Raw genomic sequence first — 21,344 nt, forward strand, 5'->3', positions numbered from 1 at the left:
TCCAGAGTTCACAGCATCCTGCAGTTTTTCACGTATTGCATGCATAGACGCAAGTCACAGTTCCCATGTCTTCTTCGTACACATCTGAGTGCGTCCTTCACACCAGTGACACTCGGCTGTGGTCAGCAGGCGATCGAATACGTGCTCGACAACGCCGCCCCCACGAGCTGTCCTGCAGCGCGTGAACGCTCGGGGCATCACTCGGTGGATGCCCTTGACGCATACTGAAAGCACCCAGCGAGGCGCTCGCTTCCGTTCCCGAGCCCCGTACCCTACACTGGGATCATCCGCTTCAGCTGAGCGATATCCTCAGCGAGTGTTGTATCGGCTGTGGGCGCAAGCGCACGCTGTTCCATTCGGCGGAGGAGTTATGGAATGCAATCTAGTCCGCCATGAAACGTGTACAGAAACGTACGTTCAAACCGGAGAACAAGCCGATAGACTCCGATCCGTCGACGCTTGTCTCGTACGTAGCGGTGGCGCATGCCCTACTGGTACCGAGTGCTGCGATGACCCCAGTCCGCTTCAGTCCACTTTTCCATGCGAGAACAGGAGAGACGAGCGCTTCTGGCAGCAGCACCAGCAGCACCATAGTGCCCTGAGAAGCATCACGCTGGTACTGAATGTCGATTCTTCACTGGTCATCACGAAAGGAGGATTTGTTTTCCGAAATGAATCGATCATTTGACGTGACAAGGCCAGTGGACGTTCAGCAAGCGCTCGTGAACAATGCGTCAGAGGACGACACGTCGGGGTTTCTCGCGTTGCGAGCCCCGCTGAACGACTCGCAGTGCGCACACGAGTTGCCTTGAGCCCCAAAAGATAAGATCGATCATGTAGAGACTTCGTGATTTGAACATACTGCATGTCAGAAATGGAGAAGCGTCGAGATACGTGCGAATGAAGTATATCATGGTGTCACTGTATCGGTTGGTTGACGAACGCACGTACGAAAGCGTCGTGAAGCATCGTGATATCGGTGACGCCAGGAAATCCAGCAGCCGGGCGTCGAAGAGACCCCCGCGACCAGACCACCGATCATCCTAGAAGTACGAATGAATCCGTGATCCCCCATTGCTGTACCTGGGCTCTCGATGCTGGGCATCTAGAAACGTTCGGAACTACGTCGCCAGGCATGCATGGAGCGTGCAGCTCAGCACTCCATTCTATACTGACACATCTGTAGCAGCGCTGCATGCTGTCCGTTGACGTGTACGTTTGCCCATCGCATGCACCACCACTACGGCTGCTACTTCAGTTACCACCACCAACCCCAAAGTCTTGAATCGGAAACGCAGACAGGCGTCTTCACATCGGAGCAGCGCATATTGTAGTGGGACGCCCTCCGAATAGACGTTGTTTAGAGGCACGACGCCCTGTTCGTAGAAGCAAGGATGTATCCATTTGTCCACTTGTGATTCGTAGACTGGCACGAGTTGCAAGCTGCTGTCCTCCAGATATCCGTACTGCCGCCGAGCGGTGTTCATCATTTCTACAAGTAGCCGCGCCTCGGTCTTAGAAGCATTGTCCAGTGGCAAGGTTGACTTTGCCTCGGAAACGATGCAGGCTAGCAATCCCGGTTGCGTGCTGTTGTCTAGAGAACGTCACCTGGGTTCCTGGTTCCACCACGAATCTCGTGCTTTGGGACATACTGCTTTGGAGACCCTGGAACGTTATAGCATCCACGGAAGCACTGCAATCTTTTTCCGAGATATCTGTTTTGATCAGTGCCCTATCAGGGAGATGCTTGCCCGATGCATCCAACTTCGCTTAGGGACAAGCTGCTCCGAATTCCATGTACTGGAGCCGATCTTCCGAAAGACAGTATCCAGCTCGATGCATTCGTCGTGATCAGAGGAAACTACTCCCCGCCGAACTGCAACAAGTGTGTACAAACACCTGCCCAGAGGCACGGTTGTGGAGCGTATCGGACCTCGGCACGAAAGCCGCGGAGAGCTCTACAGCCGCACGGTGGTCTCTTGATCCGGCTTCCCACTCGTACAGAAGCACGGGTCTGTCTGAAACTTCTAGAACACAGCAGCACCTGCGGGGGAACTGTGGTCACGTCTCTGGTTACCGTTCGTATTCGTGGATTGTAGACACCACTGGTTTGACGCAGCGTTCCGTCAACAGGTACAGTAGCGCTAGTGCGGAAGCGTCAAGCGTACCGGACGTTGGTGCGCGGCACTGGCCTTTCGGGTCTGGACCTCTTTATGGGCAACTGTTTTGGAACAGAGCAGCGGACAAAGCACCGCGTGCACCCAGAAAGCAGCTACCGGACGGAGTCCACGTCGTCAACCGTTCGACGAACGCCTCAGTCTGGCCGCGTCCTCGGTAGTGCAGCAGCGGGTGCAGACGCGCCAGCGCCCACCGAGCGACGAGAGGTGCTCGCGAAAGCCGCCGAATCGCGGACCCAGAAGTATCATAAGACAAGAGACAAGTCTGCGGGAGTTGAGCGGAAGCAGATGCGCGGACCTCGGGAACCATTGTCACCGGCCGAGCAGCGCCATCAAGAGGAGCTCGTTCGAGGTTGGCAGTCGTGAACGAGCTGGTGCCCCTCCATAAGCTTTGCTCGCGCGTCGCCAGGCACCGACTCGACAAAACCAAGCCCCGGAACAAGTAAATGCGATCAAAGTGAGGTCAGGGCTTGTTGTCTCTGGAAGCAGCTTGCGGCCTTGCGCTAGACTCGACCGACCTGGAGCAGCGGACGTATCGCCCAGCGGGAGGAACCAGTGCACGTACTTCCACAACTTCCAAGGTCACCAGCAAGGCATCCAAAGCAACGGACCATGGCATTGGATTGCGTCGCGTAGATGCTCGTACGGGCATCACCAAGCCGCCATTTCGGTGGACGATGTCCACGATTCGCACCGCTTTCCGATGTGCATAGGATCTTGCCTCGAAGTCCGATGCGAACGCTGGTATAGCGCTGATGGAACACGAATGCAGCTTTCGAAGACGCCAGACCCATGCCTTGGTGATGAACGACACCATTCGTGTATCCGGACAAGTCTGGTTCAATCCACGGACGCTTGACCAGGAAACAAACATTGCATGGCGCTTGCATAGCTCCGACACGGTATGTGCAAACAGGTATGGTTTACGTCATCAGCCCTGGGTCGCATTCGCGGTACGCACACTCCGTTCCATCCACCTTCCACGCCTTTTTTCAGCTATAGAGATCATCGTCCGGTGCATTGTTGTTGTTGTTACCAGTGCCCGCGAGGCCACCGCTACCACCACCACCACCAGCGCCTGGTGCCGAGCCCGGAGCGCCACCGCCACCGCTACCAAACCGTGCTGCTGTCTCCGACGATAGACCTGGACCGGACCCGGTTCCAGAAGCATCGCTGAACTTGAACTCACCGAAACCTCGACTCTGTTGGATTTGTTGCGCGAACATCTCGTATTTGCGGATATCGGCATCGTTCACCGAGCGCCGTGCATGGCGCATCGCCTCCTCGAAATGTGCCCGAGTCAGCAAGGCATCGACGGGCTCCTCGTCGAGCACCGGGACGGCAGTCGGGCCGCTGTCAGTTTCCATGGCCTGAATGTCGGCATCTGCACGCTTTTTCTCGATCTGCTTACTGATAGTCTCGCGAATCGCGAGTTTGCAGGCGCGTTGACAGATTTCGGTGATGTCGGCGCCGGAGAAGCCCTGAGTCGCGGTGGCCAGCTCATCAAAGTCCACGTTTTCGGCGACAGGTGATCGCCGCAGATTCGCCTTGAAGATAGCCACTCTAGATTTGTGGTCGGGTAACGGCACGTAAACGAGCTGATCCAAACGACCCGGCCGCATGATTGCGGAATCCAAGGTATCCGGGCGGTTGGTGGCGCCGATTACGAAAACGTTCTTTCGCGCGCCAACACCGTCCATTTCTGTCAAGAGCTGGTTGATGACGCGATCACCGGCACCTCCAGCGTCGCCCAGGCTGCCACCCCGGGAGCGAGCAATGGCGTCCAGCTCGTCGAAGAAGAGCACGCAGGGTGCTGCCTGTCGTGCTTTGTCGAAGACGTCGCGAACGTTGCTCTCACTCTCACCGAACCACATGGTCAGCAGTTCGGGTCCTTTCACTGAAATGAAATTAGCCTGGCACTCGTTCGCAATCGCCTTTGCTAGCAGCGTCTTACCACAACCTGGTGGTCCGTAAAGAAGGACCCCGCGGCTCGGAGACAGACCATATGCCTCGAACAAATGCGGATACTCAATCGGGAACTGCACAGTCTCCTGTAGCTCCCGCTTGACATTCTCCAGTCCACCGATATCCTCCCAGGTCACATTGGGCACCTCAACTGCAGTCTCGCGTAAAGCGCTCGGATTCGTGGTGCCCAGAGCAAAATTGAAGTGCTCCTGCGTCACTGCAAGCGAGTCGAGCACTTCAGCATCAATCTTCTCATCTTCCAGGTCGATTATGTCCATCTTCTCTCGGATGCATTGCATGGCGGCCTCTGTGCACAACTGCGCGATATCCGCGCCCACAAAGCCTTGAGTCTCGTGTGCGATGCGTTCTAAATCAACATCCGGGTCCAGTTTCATGTTCTTCGTGTGGATACGCAGAATCTCCAGCCGTCCGTTCTCATCGGGAACACCAATGTCGATCTCGCGGTCAAAACGTCCGAAACGCCTCAGTGCAGGATCCACTGAATTCGGCCGGTTCGTAGCTGCGATGACGATCACATGGGAGCGGCTTTTCAAGCCGTCCATCAGCGTCAAGAGCTGTGATACGATGCGCCGTTCCACCTCGCCGTGCGACTTTTCCCTTTTCGGTGCAATAGAATCGATTTCGTCGATAAAGATGATGGAGGGGGCGTTCTTCTCGGCCTCTTCGAATGCCTTGCGTAAATTCGATTCCGACTCACCAGCCAGTTTGCTCATGATTTCTGGCCCGTTGATGAGAAAAAAGAATGCTCCTGTCTCATTGGCGACTGCGCGGGCAATGAGCGTTTTTCCGCAGCCAGGCGGCCCGTACATTAGCACTCCCCGCGGTGGCTTGATCCCAACGCTCTTGAACAACTGCGGATGGCGCAGCGGCAGCTCCACTAGCTCTCTGATCTGCGCAAGTTGCTTGCGAACACCTCCGATATCATCGTACCCGACGTCGTCCAGACGCTCCTCGTCCTCTCGGTTAATGGGTTCACCCTCACAGTGGATCACTGTATCTGGAGCTACTATGCAGTATTCATCAGGATCCGTCTCCACGACCTTGAACTCGACCGAGCGAAATCCTCGCACGAGGAACGTGTCGCCCTTACGAACAGGGCGGTACGCATCCAAGAAATAAGGTTTCAGGTAGACGTCGAAGAGGTTTCCAGTCACCCCTTCGACGGTGTCCGCAAACGGAAGCACGTGGATACGCCGCCCGTACTTCACGTCAGGCAGCGTATGCACGCTTACCAGGTCGCCAAGGCGCACGCGCAGGTTGTTGCGCACCACCCGATTCATACGAATCTTGGCGTCTTCGCACTCCTCGTCGGCCAGGACGATGCATACAGTATCACGACGCTTTTTCCCTTTCAGTAGCACCGTATCCCCACGAAACAGCTGCAGTTCTTCCATTTTCGCCGGCGACAGACACACGATTGAGTTGTCATCTTGCGTAGCCTCGTCGACAATCAGCCGGTTCGGAGCCTTCTTCCGGTCCAGAATCGCCGTAAGGTAGTCACCAGGCTTTTTCTTTTCCGTAGATGGACCAGCAGCATCAGTTCCCAAAGCGGGATCCTTGCCTGTATCGTGCTCAGACGGCGTCATACCTTTGCCCAGTTACCGTTACAAGCGGTCGAGCGCTTCACAACGCGAATGCTGCCCGCACGCGATTCAGCAGGCGTGCGTGTGTGCGTGTGTGCGTGCGTGTGTGCGTGCGCTTTGTATGGATACATGCATGAAGCAGGTATGCTCCGGCAACTTTGCGTGCGGCTCGAGTCGGTACTCTGTACAACGAGTGCATCACATGAATACGGAGTCCTCGTACATCGACAGGAAAAGTATATGATCGCACGCGTAGGTATAAAAAGTATATCAGTGATCAGCGCAGCTTGTCTTGCAAAAATGCCGATCAGGCTCATTCGGCATGTCTTTCATATCAATTCTGTGACACCCCTGGTGCGGTGCATCGCAGGGGACCGAACAGACGATGGAATGTAGCACAGAGATCGTAGGCAAGTCGTCTGCAGGATACGTATTCCGTAATGAACAGTGCGACGAGGACAAAATTCATCCTCCCGGTCAGTCGTACCACAGTATTCAAGTGGTTGAGGAACTTTGAAAGAGCGACGCATATACGGACCGCACCAAAAACCGATAGTTTTAAAGATTGCTTGTGGTCAATGGTGGCGAACCACCCGTTGATCACGTTAAGGAAAGCAAAAGCGACGATCGTAGCCACCACGCACATCTCTGATCCTAACAGCTTGTTCGTATGGTCCTGAATACAATGGGACGCAGCTGCAAAAAATGTTCTAGTTCACATACGGCCATCTTCCACCGAAATCGCAACGGCAGCGTTCATGGATCGTCGCGATCAGTATGAAGCACAGTAACGTCGGTTGTTTCTTTCATCCGATGAGACTTTCTTCGAACGAAACCGTCGGAGTGTGTATGGGCATTCGCGGAACACGGAGACCGTTGTATGTAGAATCGAACTCGAAAAGCAAGATGACATCACCATCTATTCTTGATGTGGTGGATTCATTTGGCGGCCTCAGTTTTGCTCCCAGTGAGGGCTCGTGCAAAGGCACCAACCACTTTGTCGAATCATTGAATACTTTTCGCTGAGGTCTGGCGACGACCTTCTATTCGACAACGTGGATTTTCTCCAATTTCCTCGAATTCGATTTTTGCCGATGGTATCGGAGGTAGAACTGCTTTTGATTCCTCCGTACGCTCCGTGGTTGAACGCCATCGAAGGTGCGTTTTGTATCGTGAAACATTATGATAGCTTCACTAGGCGAATCGCGGAAGCGTTCAGCGCACGGTGACACGGGGGAACGTATCGTCGCTCGTGAGCAAGTGCTTATGCTTGCGGGAGGCTGCTCATCTTAGAGCCTAAGGAAAACCCCTCAGAAATATATTATGGGATGAGCTGGGGTCTACATGTCAGAAGGTTGAAATGGAGAGAAGCCAGCGGGAGCGCTCTAGTGACCGGAAAAGACGTTGAGCTGACACAGCACCAAATGGTACTGAGGGCACGAGGCCGCAGCATCCTTGAAATGATTAGTTCAGTCAGAGACAACGCACGCCAGGAGTTCGTGAACCGAGACTTCAACGCCGCCATCAATATCAGACGATGTGTGGTGTTGGAGACGGGACTCGAGGAGCTGAGAAGATCCAAATTTGTGGGGCAGCCTCTTAAGTTCGAAATCTACAGGGAGAAAATGAACCCGATCGGAGTCGGCCGGTCGAAAACGGCTGGAAGGCGTCTCTGCATCGATTCATTTATGCACGCTATGGTCGCGGGACGTGTTCTTTCCACTGAACACATAAGCATTTGCGATCTTTCCGTAGCAACGGAAAACCATCCGAGAAAATGTTTATATATCGCATCGTTTAGTAACGATCAAGCCCGACGCTCACTCCGGACGGCTGTAGAACGCATGCCGTCCTCTGTTTCTACTGTTCTCAGCGGTGCTGTTCAGCAACGATGCAGCTGCATGGGCGACTCGTGCTCATCGCTCGCCCAGGGCGCGTCGGTTCCCAATGGATTCGCCTCAGTGAAGACCCGTCGTGAAACAATGGCACTCGGGTTAAACGCCACGAAACACACCGGGGGCTTAAGAGATGGAACTTGGCCATACGTGCATCCATCGGATTGCTGCACTTCCCAAGCGTATGGTGCATGGAAGCCTCCTGTGTCACATGGTGATCGCTTTCCTGGTTACCGACCGCGCTCGCGCACTGAGAGGCATCTGATTAGATCTACTGATTCCACAACATCAAGAGATTAGCAGGGTGCATTCAGGATCTTGCGACGGGGCGCTGTCCGGCGTCTGCCTTGCGACAAGCAGACCCGTACCTCGTGTCGCATGTCGCTGCGGACAGAACATGCCTTCGTCTCAAGGCAGGATCGATGCGGTTCCCAGAGCCGCTCCATCGCCCACGCAATCCGCACGAGCGTGTGATTCGAGTCGACGAGTCGCTGCGGCTCATCGGGTCTTTCCTCGACGTCCAAATAAAAAATTGGCTTTAGTCTGGTGCGAATAAGGCACGTCTCGAGATGTACGCAGCTGCATCCGCAGGCCCGAGAATCACGATCGCGCATCCAAGCGATGTTGTATAGATACAGCGACTTTTTGTGCCATAATATCCATAAATGGGTCATTCCAGTCATGATGGATCAGCGCTCCTTGCGCGCTCGAGCGGACCTCGGCGCCTGACACGTTCGGGGCGGTAGGCGTTGCGCGCGACCCAGGCGACTCTGTTCATGCTGAAATAGATGTATATTTATAATCTAATATGTATATAAAGGACACATGATGCAGTGCACAAACCGGGCGCCGGCATCGCACCGTACCGTAACTGTGGATGCTAAGCTTACGCTATTACGGGGCGTCCAAGTCGGTACTTGGAACCTGCACGTTGGCGTCCTACGACTGGTCACAGGAACCCGCAAATGGGCCAGCAGCAAAGTCGTACGCTGCGGAACCCGTCAGGGCACCTTCAGGATGCCAGTAGAGACGAGGAAACGGGAGCCGTTACCGACAGTCCCAAGACTAATTGTTGTCCGCGTTTGAGCCAAACGCTGGATTCCGGTGAGGCTCAAGGAGCCGAGACCTTGCGCGACGCTGCAGGACCGAGCGAAGGCTCTGGTGGAGCGACGGTGGGGAGAAGTCACCACACCACCCCGTTGCTCCGGGCTACGAGTGCTGCTGCTGCGTTGGCGACGGGGAACCCTCGCGGGGGCGCAAGCGAGCCCGGAGGCCCTGGTGAGGGTGTCCAGGGAACCATAGGGTCACCAGGGCTCACATATAGCCGTTTTCATTTGATGCAGATCGCAGCAGGTCGACCACTTGATGCCGTGACCATAGTGGAAACAGTCTACGGCAGAATGGTCGGGCTCGGAGCACCAGCGCCGCCCGAGCTTTCGGAAGCAAGGACTGCGTCCAGTTTAACTGTAGGTGAAGCGAACATGAACCTTTCCACTTTGCAGCCGACTTCGTATCCAAACACGTTCAACGCTGCGCTGCCGGCTGTGGAGCCTCCCGTACTCGTGCTCGATGAGTCGTCAGAGCCGGTCGCTGGCTTCCAGCCCTTGCACGGGAGGGTTGTTTCCAACTCGGCCACCACTGTTCATGAGTCTGTACCAGTTCAGTACGCTGAGTCAGATGCCAAGGCTGGAATAGCGCAGAGCGCGGGGGTTCAGATTGCCCGGCTACGTGCTCACGCCCGCCAGGAAGCAGCAGACGACTCGAGATCGAGCGCTTCACCAGAGTCGTCGGAAGAGGCGGGGGCACTCTCGGTTTCGCTTCCTAGCTCGCCTCAACTATCACGCATTAGTAGCTGGCGCAAATCGCAGCCGCGAGATCACCGCTTCATGAAAGACGGAGTGCGCTACTCCAGATCAATGAGGCACCAGTCATCGAGTCTGAGTCTTCGATCCCTCGGAAGGGCGGATACGATGGATGATGAAGCAGCACGGGAGCCGTCGCTTCTAGAAACCGGAACACCTAGCCAGTCACAGACTTGCTTTCAGGTCAGATCCGAGGAGGAAAGTTTCGCCGGTCCTCGGACCGTATCCGAGAAAGGTATGCGTGCGGCTCTTTCCAATAACGCAACTGGGATGGCAACTATTTTGGAAGCGAAGACGAGCATGGATCCCAGTATCCAAGCAGAGCAAAGCGCCGCGATTTCAGCGCAGCTAGAATCTGCGCCTCCCAAAACGAGCCTAGGGTCACCGCCGCGTTCAGCGCCTTGGCGTCCAGCGGACACTGCAACGGAATCAAAAGAGCTTCGTGTTGGTGCGTCTGGTGATGGATATGCCCCCGAGGTTCACACTGCGCAAGATCACGCGCTGTTCGGGAATTATGCCGCATACGCACCTGATGCGACCTTCAGCTTCGCCACGGCAATTCCGGTATCGGTGGCGACCTTGTATTTTGCAGACCCCGACAAGAGAGGAATTTTCTATGAAAAGAGCCTGGCATCGATTCTCCACAAGTGGCAGCGGTTCCGCGAAGAGTGCCGACGAGATTTAACGCTTCGCAGCCGAACGCGTCTACGAGCATTGAAAGCGGCCGCTCTGTTCTCAACTTCCGTCGTGAAAAGCCGTGGCATCCTCACGCTGAAGAGTGTTCGACGTTGCGTGGAACATGTCGACGTGCGCCGCATTTATCTGGGGCAAACGAACAACAGAGCACAGATCGGGCCAGAGGCGGCCACATCGCTCGATTTTGACACATGGAACGACACCGAGGGGGATCCGGACGCAGATTCTGCAAGCAGCGACAATCAGGCGAACGCCGAAGATGAAACAGCGGAGGATGATGATGAGGAGAATCCACCGCAGCAGCAACAGCAACAGCAGCAGCAGTCCAGCGAAAACGCTGCAGCGTATGCTGCTGGGCGTGTTATGCAGGATCTGCCAGGCTCAATGCAGCACGCCAGCGCATCGAGCAGCGCGGTACCTGCCGCGGATCGTGTGGGCGCCTGCGATAGTCATCAGGATGACCAGGATACGAGAATGAGTGATGATGAAAGTGACGAGGACGAAGACTTTGACGAGAGCGATGATGAACGTAGCTCCTTCGAGGATTCGGACTCGACCTCGAACGACTCGAGCGTTGTGCTACGGCGGACGCCCGCGAATCACGCCTCTCATGGTGTAGCAGCTCGTGATCAGCGCTCTGCGCCAGCTTCTGAGGCACCCATCGCCCAAGCAGCGGACTCAGCGTCCGCCCCGAACAACCTGCTCGCCGAACGGACACCGCAAGCGAGCAGCAGCGAAGCGTACCGACAGATGCAGACGAGCGCGAGCGCCCAAACGAGCACCACGTCTGCCACGACGACAGCGTCGTCGACCACTGCTAGAGCGCAACGGTCCTCTGCAACCGGACGCTCGCGGGAATTAGCCCAAAGCGATTGGATACAGGCTCAAGTCAAAGAGGTCGAGCGACTCGAGCGCCGCGCAAACCGCTGGCAACTCTACACCATCCACAAGCTGCTGCCCTGGGGCGAAGATCGAATCTGTGACAAATTTGATCAATTCGATCTAGGGGCCATCCGCCGCACGCGCTCGTGGCCAACGATGGACCCGCACGACGCCTCCGCACACGTGGATCATACGGCGTTGATGGCGGGAACCTTCATTGAACGTCAAACAGCAGCTGGATTTGAGCATTTCGACCTGACCGAGGCGGCGATCAGTCTCGAAGCAGCTGCGCGCATGCTTCGCCACGACATTGTGAAACTCGCAGAGATCATGGAGGACAACGACGAAGAGCGCAAGAACTTTAGCGTATGGCTCTTGCGCTTGGCGACTGGTGGTCGGATTCGGAATGAGCTCCAGACGCCTGAGACGCTTCAGGGGCTGCGATGTGCGAATCCCTCGGTATCGAGTGCGGAGCAGTGTACGCTTCACACGCACACACAGAATGGGCGTGCGCCTACCTCGACGCCTATGGCTAGCGCTAGCCTTGTGGGTGCGAGCACGCGGCAGCTTATGCCCGCTGCCGTGCCCCCAGGTGCATGTCTCGACGAGCGTAGCACGATGCGTTCCGCAGAAGATGAAATCCAGAGCGGCAACATCGTGGACATGCACGGCATAGCGGCGGTTTTGCGAATGCTCTGGGAGGACTGCATCGACGTCTTCGAGGCAGATTTCGCGAACCGGCGCCACGATGATCTCGCTTTCCCGAACGATGAAACTACGGAAGCGTTTCGACGCCTCTTGGATAACATTGTGGACTCGTTCTCGCCGGCAGCGAGCCTGTCGGTATCGCATCGGGATAGTCGCCACTTTTTGACGACGGAGGAATTCATGAGCCTCGCTGATCTCCTAACCCGTATGTATGTTCGCCAAAAGAATCGAATGGAATGCGTTGGACGCTACGAGATTGGTCGGCTACTAGGACGAGGCTCCGAGGGGCGCGTTCACGTCGCTCGTGATATCTACACCGGGCGCCGGTACGCCATCAAAATGATCCGTCGAGGCAAGTTTGTGGAGTTTGCGCGTATCGATCGTGAGGTGCAAGCAATGCAGGTCGTTGCCCGCCATCCCAACGTGATCCATCTGCACGAGGTACTCGAATCCCGCCGCAACGTCTACCTCGTCATGGAGCTGTGCGGAGGTGGCAGCGTGTACGAGTTCGCTTACGCCCGCCTGTGTCGTACGTCGGAGCAGCTGGATCGCAACAAACCAGAACCGCTACTAGATGAGGCGGAAGTGCGCTTCCTCGTGCGTCGACTTGTTGAAACGGTGGCATTCTGTCATGCACATGGGGTCAGTCATCGGGATCTGCGGTTGAACAACCTCATGCTCCTGGATAGTGGTGAATTGAAAATTGCTGATTTCGGACAAGTTGGACTGTTCAGTGCCGGTTGGGATATGTTCGAGACGAACCTAGTTGGCTCGCTTTATAACCTCGCCCCAGAACTGGTACAAGGACAAGTCTATCAGAGCACCAAGGTCGACGTCTGGTCCTGTGGTGTGATCCTCTACTGGTTACTCGAGGGTCATCCGCCGTTCCCCGAGGAGGATCTCAACCGACTCATTCCGGCGATTGTGCAGTGTCGATATGCGCCGATGCGCCTGGCGTCGCCCTTGGCCCAGGACCTTATTCGCAGGATTCTGGTACCGCCAGCTGAGCGTCCTGAAGCGGCAGCGCTGCTCGCGCATCCCTTTTTCACTGGTGTCGAAGCCGACTCGCCGGCCGCTGCGGACACAACGCCCAAGCCAACGACAGCGTCTGCTGCTGCTGCTGGGGGAATGTCTGCCGCGGCTCCAGACGGTACTGTCGCCGGTACAAGTACTGCAAATGCGGCGAATGCGCTAGGCTATTCCAGAGTCCGTGGGAGCGATCCAGCATGGGAGCGGCCTCTCCAGATGGATGTCCGCGATTTCGCCCTCTGTGACGCCTCCATTCTCCAAAGCATCGAAGCGGACGGGGGTTCGCTGGCCCTACAGACCATGTCCAGTGTGCTGAGCGATGGCGACATCCATTTTCATCCGGGTCTCTGTGTAGAACTGCATCGCCGGTATCGGTGGACGCTGCGCTGTTACTGGCCCGAACATGACATCAAGTTCAGTGTTGCACTGGTAGCGGGGCCACCACGTGACGATGATGGCTACCTCTGTTGCTGTGGCGGCGAGTTCCAGTATCATCGACGTGCGTTTGCGAGTCGCGCACAACGACCACCGCTGGTTTATACGCTCTCTTTTCGCCGGCGCGGTGGCGGTAGCCTCCTCTTTATGCGTGCAGTTTGCAAAATCGCGGATCGTTTCTATCAGCGATACCGACGTTTGCTGCAGACACCAAACCGCTGGAAGCTTGACACCTCGGACCAGAAAACGCTACCAGTTGGCGTGGAGGTATCGCCGGAGACCAACGAGGCACCTGCTGGTGCTGCAGTCGGTATTGCCGGTGGACGGGGCTCGCTCGAGTCCCGCTTGAATCCGTCGCGCTTCTCGCGTCCAGTTCGACGACTTTTGTATCGTTTGCATCTGTCGAGTGCCGCGAGTCGACGTGGTACCCCGAGTCAAGCGCAGTCGCCGACGACGAATAGTGGAGCGCAGCGTATTCCCTCAGAAAACGACGATGCTGTCTAAAAGGCAGGCGAGAGGAAACGAAATTATGTCGTGGCGATGCGTTTTCATTGGTATGGAGCGTGGTACTGCAAGTACCTTTACCTGGATCGAGGGCGCGCAAACCACGCACGCCATGAACGGAGCAGGCATCCGCGATACCCTGTACAAACAGTGGGAAACCTCAGCACATCCTTGATCGTTTGTGTGAGTGCGTGTGATTCATTCGTTCGTTCGTTCGTTCATTCATTCATAACTGGCCTGGAGAAGCGATGTGCGTTCGCCGCCTGCAACTGGTTGCATATCTGGTGCGGTACCCGATTCCGTATCCCCGGTAGGTGCGAGTATCGCAACTTGCTCGTTCGTGGCGTCGATGGGCAACGACGCTGGTCCAGTGACGAAAGCTAAAGCCTCCGCCACGGAGACGGGCTCAACACACGATACACGTCCACGAATCGTAACGCCGTAGCAGCGATCCGCAACACGAACGAGTTCCGGGCGAAATGTGGTGAGAATCAACTGTGGACGCGAGACGGATGAACGTGCTGCAGACGCTTCGGTTCCATGACCAGCATCAGGGCCTGGTTGTCGTTGCTGCAAAAGCGCTGCGATGCGTTCGCGCGAGGCAGCGTCGAGACTGGCGTCTATTTCATCGAAGAGATAAAAAGGGGCAGGGTCCAGACGTTGAATGGCCAGGATCAAAGCCAGGGCTACCAGGGTTTTCTGGCCACCGCTCAGCGCCGCCATCAAGCTGAAGTGATCCTCCGATGGAAAGCGCACACGAATAGCGACCCCGGCAAAGTCCACGTTCGTGTCGGTGGTATCGGACGCAGTCGGATGCGGACCTCGTTGCATGACGAGCTGGGCCGTACCACCGGGGACCAGCTCAGCGAATACAGCAGAGAAGAGTCTGGCGATTCCTTTGAAAGTGCGTTGCAAGTCGTTGGCTCGTCGATGGTCCAGGGTATGGATGAGCGTTCGGATCGAGTCGTCGCCACGATCGAGTTCCTCAAGGCGGGTGCGCAGCTCCTCGCGTTGGTTCGCAAACACCAGATATTGTTCGAGCGCTTTCTGGTTAACCTGGCCCAACTGGCTGAGGCGGGTATTTGTCGCCTCCAGACGTTGCATGAGCGTTGTCAGCGGCACATGGGCGAGCTCGTGATGTTGGGCGGGAGCAGGTCCGAGTTCCCGCAGTTTGCGCTCGGTCTCCGCTTTGCGTTGCTGGAGATGCGTATGACGTGCGACGTGGATTTGTAGGCGCTGGCTTTCGGTGGCGAGGGCCTCCTTGGCTACGGGAAGTTGTGCCTCCAGTGAGTCACGCTTTCGAGCGAGGGCGTCAAGTTCGGTGGCTGTGCGCTGAAGCGCCTCAGCGATGCGATCCTGCGAGACTCGCTGGGCCTGGAGCACGCTGCCAAGCGTCTCGAGCTCTCTACGCAAGCTCGTCTGACGTGTTTGTAGCTCCGCTATAGACGGAGGCGCTTCATCCGGATCGCTCTGCAACGCGACTGGCACAGAGATGCCGGACGCTGAATCGAAGAGCTCCGGTGCATCCTCGAAAGTCTCGCGAAGAAAACGTTTCTCCAGCTCCCGCAACTGACGCTCGATGCACGTTTCCAACTCGCTTTCAATCTCGACGAGACGCTGCTCGAGGGTAGCACGTGCTGCAGCGACTGATTCTAGCTCTTTTTCGAGTGCAGCAAGCCGGGCAACGAAGGCATCTGCAGAAATCGCTGTCTGCGGTGTAGGTGATGACGATGAGGATGAGAGTGCTGCGGTCCGTTCCGAAAACTCATCGCGCAAGCTGCTGAGCACCAGTTCATATTCGTGAACATGTCGCTGCAGGGTTTGCATGCGCTGCCGTTCAGTCTCGAGCGCAGCCTCAATGGAGAGCTTCTCACGATCCAGTTGGGTGAGCGCACGTTGATGGTCGCGCAACTGATTGAATAGGTTGCGCTTTTCAGCTTCGGATTTCTGGAGTTCGTTCATCGTCCGCTGAATCTGCGATTCCAGTGCGGCAAGTTGTGCTCGGATTTGCTCACGCTCGGACTCAATCTGTTGAATTTGGATGCGGATCTTGTCGTAACGCAGCAGCGAGGCAAGTCGAGACTGGCGCCGATCCGTGTATCCACCGTGCATTGCCCCGCGTTTGTTCACAAGGTCGCCCTCTAGGGTCACGCAAGGCACATTGTACCCGCGAGCCAGTTTCGATGCGATTAATATGGAGCGAGCAATGAGCGTTCCAGCCACCACGCGCTCAAATACAGGGCTGAAGCGCTCATCGCGTAGGCGCAGCCGCGAAACCAACGGAACAGCCTCTTCGGTGGGTGGCGGGCTCATAGAGTTGCGCTTCGCGGCGTCTGATGCATCGTCTCGTACCCGGTTCAGAGGAATGAAGGTTAACCGGCCTGCATTGGCTTCGCGTAGCCTTTGAATGAGATATGCCGCGGTTTCATCGGTATCTACAACGATGTAGCAGAGCGCCGACCCCATTGCAGCCTCGACGGCGACGTAAAACTTTTCATCCGTCTCGAAGAGCGTATAGAGTGGGCCGTAGATCGTACCGCTGTACTGCAGGTTGCAGATATACTGATACGCGTTGAGAAACTTGCTTCCGACCGACATGCGTTTGCGGCGCTCGCTCTCCGTGAGTTCGGATAGCAACGTAGCACGCGAGCTCTCGAGTTCTGCTTCTCGACGCCATAGTTCCTGACGTGCTCGATGCGCTTCGTTGCGCTCACGTTTTAACTCGGCTAGACGCGCATTCAACGCGTTCAACTGTTCACGATCCGAGGCAAATTGGGTTTCATTAGTTTTGCGACGCTCGGCTATACTCGATAGCTCAAATTCAAGACGATGAATTTCTCGTTCCGTTTCCTGCAACTGGGATCGCGTTTCATGTCGCAGCTCTTCGTTCCGTGCAATCTCGTTATGGAACCATGCGTTACATTCATCGACTGTTCTAAATTGGACGTCTCGTGTTTCTCGTGCCTGGAGCTGCACAAGCTCCTGTTGCGTCATAGCCATCGCGGTCCGCAGATGCTGTTCCTGTTCTCGAAGACGTTCATACTCTGGAAGAATGCGATCACGTTCAGCGCGGCGCTGCTGTGCTGCTTGCCGCAGTGTCTGGATTTTTTGCTCCACTCGATCCAGCTCGATCGTCTCATTTTCTAGCTGCTGCGTTACGAGCGCCAATTCAGTTTCCAGCGCACTGCGCTGCTCTGCCGCTTTGACTAACTCCAGCTTCACCGAGCTTTGGTCCACCTCGAGACGCGCTCGTTCCCTTTCTATCTCGGCTATACGCTGCTCAATTTCCTCAAGCTCTACCTCAAGACGCCGGCACTCCTGATGCATCTTACCGAGTTGAACGCCTTCATGCTGTCGCTCATGCTCCAAAGACTCCAGCTGGGTTTTCAGTTCGGTGAGCTCGCGCTCGTATATAGCTCTCTCCAGCGAGCGCCTTTCGCGGTCAACTTGCTGATAAGCAACCAATTGCTCCTTCTCATTTTCAAGTTCCTGCAGCCGTTTCTCAATATACTCCAGAATCTCGCGGATCTTTGCTCGCTTTCCGATGCTCTCTTCAAGGATGCGGAGGGATTCGGCACGCTTCTCCTCATAGGTGCGTGTGCCAGCGATTTCCTTCAGGAGCTCAAGTCGCTGATCGTCCTTCATCGTACAGAGAGCAGCGACCTTTCCCTGTTGCACGATATAGTACGGATTTGAACGAGAGAATCCGGCACTCTCAAAGAGAGCCGTAACCTCAGCTCGGGAGACACTCCGACGATCAAGCAGATACTCGTCTTTTTGCAACCCAAACATTCGCCTGAGCACAACCCGGGAACGTTCGATTGGCAGACGCCCGTCACTGTTATCGAAAGTGACTTCTATGAACGCAGATAGCACACGCCCAGATGGGCCTTCATGTAGAAGAGCAGACCGCTGCTCGGCGTTGAGACCGGGTCCCGCGTCCCCAAGTAGCAGACGCACGGCTTCGAGCAGGTTCGATTTTCCTGAACCATTGCGCCCGACAACGACGTTTAACCCTTCGTGAAACGGACCGATAAACGTTTCGTCCTTATATGACTTCCATCCACAGATTCGGATCGAGTGGATGTGCATGAGCCTTGTCCTCTGCCGGGCAGTTGTGAAAGGGCCCGCGATAGCGCCTCTGGAACTAACGAGGACTCGGTGCAGGGCACACCCGAGTGCTCCGCGCCAATATCGTACCCGCGCGCGCGAATGGCGCCGCGCATTTCGATTCGCCATGGAGGTCGACATGGACGCCCGTTATCAAGTTGGTACAATTGTATAAAATATGGAATATATGGATTAGGTACTTTTCAGAATGGAAATGGACGGTGCTCTGACCGTACTAGGTTGCACGCACTCGGGGTTTATGTATCTTGACACGATCATCAACTCCAGCCTATATGGGGTTTGTTCTGTAATTAGATTCTCCACCGTTCTCTTACGAGCGGATTGCAATACCTTGGACGTCTCTTGTCCTCTAAAATCGTTTACAGCAGTCAAAGGGTGATGACGGCAGCGCTCAAGTCCAGAGTTCACAGCATCCTGCAGTTTTTCACGTATTGCATGCATAGACGCAAGTCACAGTTCCCATGTCTTCTTCGTACACATCTGAGTGCGTCCTTCACACCAGTGACACTCGGCTGTGGTCAGCAGGCGATCGAATACGTCCTCGACAACGCCGCCCCCACGAGCTGTCCTGCAGCGCGTGAACGCTCGCGGCATCACTCGATGGATGCCCTTGACGCATACTGAAAGCACCCAGCGAGGCGCTCGCTTCCGTTCCCGAGCCCCGTACCCTACACTGGGATCATCCGCTTCAGCTGAGCGATATCCTCAGCGAGTGTTGTATCGGCTGTGGGCGCAAGCGCACGCTGTTCGATTCGGCGGAGGAGTTATGGAATGCAATCTAGTCCGCCATGAAACGTGTACAGAAACGTACGTTCAAACCGGAGAACAAGCCGATAGACTCCGATCCGTCGACGCTTGTCTCGTACGTAGCGGTGGCGCATGCCCTACTGGTACCGAGTGCTGCGATGACCCCAGTCCGCTTCAGTCCACTTTTCCATGCGAGAACAGGAGAGACGAGCGCTTCTGGCACCAGCAGCAGCAGCAGCAGCAGCAGCACCAACGCGCCCTGAGAGGCATCACGCTGGTACTGAATGTCGATTCTTCACTGGTCATCACGAAAGGAGGATTTGTTTTCCGAAATGAATCGATCATTTGACGTGACAAGGCCAGTGGACGTTCAGCAAGCGCTCGTGAACAATGCGTCAGAGGACGACACGTCGGGGTTTCTCGCGTTGCGAGCCCCGCTGAACGTCTCGCAGTGCGCACACGAGTTGCCTTGAGCCCCAAAATATAAGATCGATCATGTAGAGACTTCGTGATTTAAACATACTGCATGTCAGAAATGGAGAAGAGTCGAGATACGTGCGAATGAAGTGTATCATGGTGTCACTGTATCGGTTGGTTGACGAACGCACGTACGAAAGCGTCGTGAAGCATCTTGATATCGGTGACGCCAGGAAATCCAGCAGCCGGGCGTCGAAGAGACCCCCGCGACCAGACCAGCGATCATCCTAGAAGTACGAATGAATCCGTGATCCCCCATTGCTGTACCTGGGCTCTCGATGCTGGGCATCTAGAAACGTTCGGAACTACATCGCCAGGCATGCATGGAGCATGCAGCTCAGCACTCCATTCTATACTGACACGGGTACAGGAAAGCGCATCAAGACAGCGTTCTCGATTTACATCGGCACTGAGCTTTAGGTGATTGCGAGATTGCAATCGGGGCTCCCAACGGTGATTAATATGCAAACCGTTAAGCTGATGTCCGCTTCGAATAACTCACCGCCGACAAGACATGGAACCACTCATCGTCCGGGAACCATGTTCGGTTCGGGACCCGGGAATGAATCCATACTCTTGGATCTGACGGTAACGCAAAGAGTCTCGGTTGCAGGAGTCTCGCCAACAAAGGGCATCTATGATTTTTTGTCTGAGAAAGACTTTTGTCAGTGCGAGCAATCAGATTCTCCGTATGCTACGGTATGTGCTCTGGTATTTGAAGCGAAAGGATGGGTGTCGGGAACAGAGCAGATTACCTTGGAGTAGATGCTCCCACATCTTCCGAATATTGCTCCATTGGTTCTCGATTTTCGCCTTTGCAATGCAAGATACCAATGGCGACACACCTAGTGAAGAGAATCTCGTTGTTCAGTGCACCCATGGGGGGATTGAGCCTTCTATGGAGGGAAACTGGCGCTCGACAACCCTTCTCGACGCTCAGTGGTCGATCGCTGGTCACGTATTTCCAAGAGCATCCTGAAGCGGACTGTTTCATTTACCAGCTCGTTTTGAGGAGCACCAAAGATACTCCGCCATCTTTATTCATCCTTATATATGGACAGCCAGCACATGTAGAATCCGAGCGGAGAATCGTGCTCTGGCACGAACTATTGGGAAAGCGAACGCACCCGGCGGCACCCGGGTCGGAAACAGCCTTCAGAAAGTCGACTAGACTGCCACGGTACAATACAACGTCCTATTGATCGATCACCTCATTGGGGTAGGTTTTGCTTCCATTTGTTGCCGTAGTCGTTCGACGAAGCGATGCTCCGAGAGACGCTTTCCCAAAAGTTCGTGAAAGCATTTCCAGGCAACGGCGCCAAGCAGGCGCGCAAGACTCGCATCTCTCGCAGCGCTAGCTCGACTTGTGTCGCGCAGCTTGCCTGCCTCGATGAACAACGAATCCTGTTACCAATTTGAGCGATCAGGGTAAATGAGTAGACGCTCAGCTTGTATCTTTTCCAGAGGAACGAACGGATCCTCGGTTAGCACTTAGTCTCTGGCGCGCACATGTTGCAAGGGTAATGGACACTCGAGAATCCACGAATTCGGTCTCTGGACAGCTCACAACGATTCAGCGTGACAGGTACTACTTCAACTCTGAAACGTTTCCTTTTGTTGAGTGAGGCGAGCACTCATCGCTCCCGTAATAAGCCTCTGCGTTTCGATCCAAAACCAATCATGTACGATGCAATGCATGACGGTCTCGTACAGAATCGCGCTTCTTTCTGCGTCCATCCGTGGCTCTTCATCACCGCCCATATCAACACTACGGAAAATTCATACCCAATCGCTTCTTCGGCAGTGTTTCTTAGACAGTCTACAGATTGGAGTGGATTGACAAGGAGACAGCCGCGTAAATGGAGTCTGATAATGTCTGATATAGGTGCACATCGTTCAAGACAACGCCTACGCGATGAGTGGTTCATTAAGCTGCTGAGAGCAGAATTCTTAACTTGTAGAGACAGGTCCATTTTCTCGTAATGTCGGTGACAGCATAAAGTCATTCCGCAACCTTTCGACAACCTGCAGGAAACATTCTTTTTGTTGAACACCTGCGACAAAAAGAATCAAAAACAAAATATACATGCTGGTATGAATAGTGCAGAACTCAGCATTCCGCGTACAGCGATATCCGGCAGGCAAAACCTCTTTCGTGATCTTTTCATGCGGTTCAGCCTGCACATATCGGCGCAACGCCCGCCGTCGTGCATGAATTCAAAATACCTGTCG

At 55.3% G+C, this 21,344-nt stretch overlaps 3 protein-coding genes and 1 non-coding gene across 4 annotated transcripts, besides 3 other annotated features; 2 read left to right on the forward strand and 2 right to left on the reverse strand.

Moving 5' to 3' along the window:
- Positions 1–2,274: part of a sequence feature (possible transcribed region) that runs on past the window's edge.
- Positions 1,967–3,825: a sequence feature (possible transcribed region).
- Positions 3,170–5,749, reverse strand: CYME_CML023C (transitional endoplasmic reticulum ATPase; the record flags this gene model as incomplete). The annotated part of the gene is made up of 1 exon (XM_005536637.1): positions 3,170–5,749. One exon carries the CDS (start codon positions 5,747–5,749, stop codon positions 3,170–3,172), a length of 2,580 nt encoding a protein of 859 aa, XP_005536694.1.
- Positions 5,750–8,606: 2,857 nt separating this feature from the next.
- CYME_CML025C (similar to CBL-interacting protein kinase) lies at positions 8,607–13,757 on the forward strand (the record flags this gene model as incomplete). Its single annotated transcript, XM_005536638.1, has 1 exon — positions 8,607–13,757. The coding sequence occupies one exon, from the start codon at positions 8,607–8,609 to the stop codon at positions 13,755–13,757; it is 5,151 nt and encodes a 1,716-aa protein (XP_005536695.1).
- Positions 9,092–11,093: a sequence feature (possible transcribed region).
- A 222-nt stretch (positions 13,758–13,979) lies between the features above and the next one.
- On the reverse strand, positions 13,980–18,008 carry CYME_CML027C (sister-chromatide cohesion complex Cohesin, subunit SMC3; the record flags this gene model as incomplete). The annotated part of the gene is made up of 1 exon (XM_005536639.1): positions 13,980–18,008. The coding sequence occupies one exon, from the start codon at positions 18,006–18,008 to the stop codon at positions 13,980–13,982; it is 4,029 nt and encodes a 1,342-aa protein (XP_005536696.1).
- Positions 14,785–16,662, forward strand: CYME_CML026T. Its single transcript, XR_002461403.1, has one exon. It is a non-coding gene; the product is annotated as a hypothetical transcript (transcript).
- Positions 18,009–21,344: the final 3,336 nt, after the last annotated feature.

Source organism: Cyanidioschyzon merolae, chromosome 12 (assembly GCF_000091205.1).
Source record: "Cyanidioschyzon merolae strain 10D DNA, chromosome 12, complete genome".
Taxonomy (NCBI): Eukaryota; Rhodophyta; class Bangiophyceae; order Cyanidiales; family Cyanidiaceae; genus Cyanidioschyzon; species Cyanidioschyzon merolae.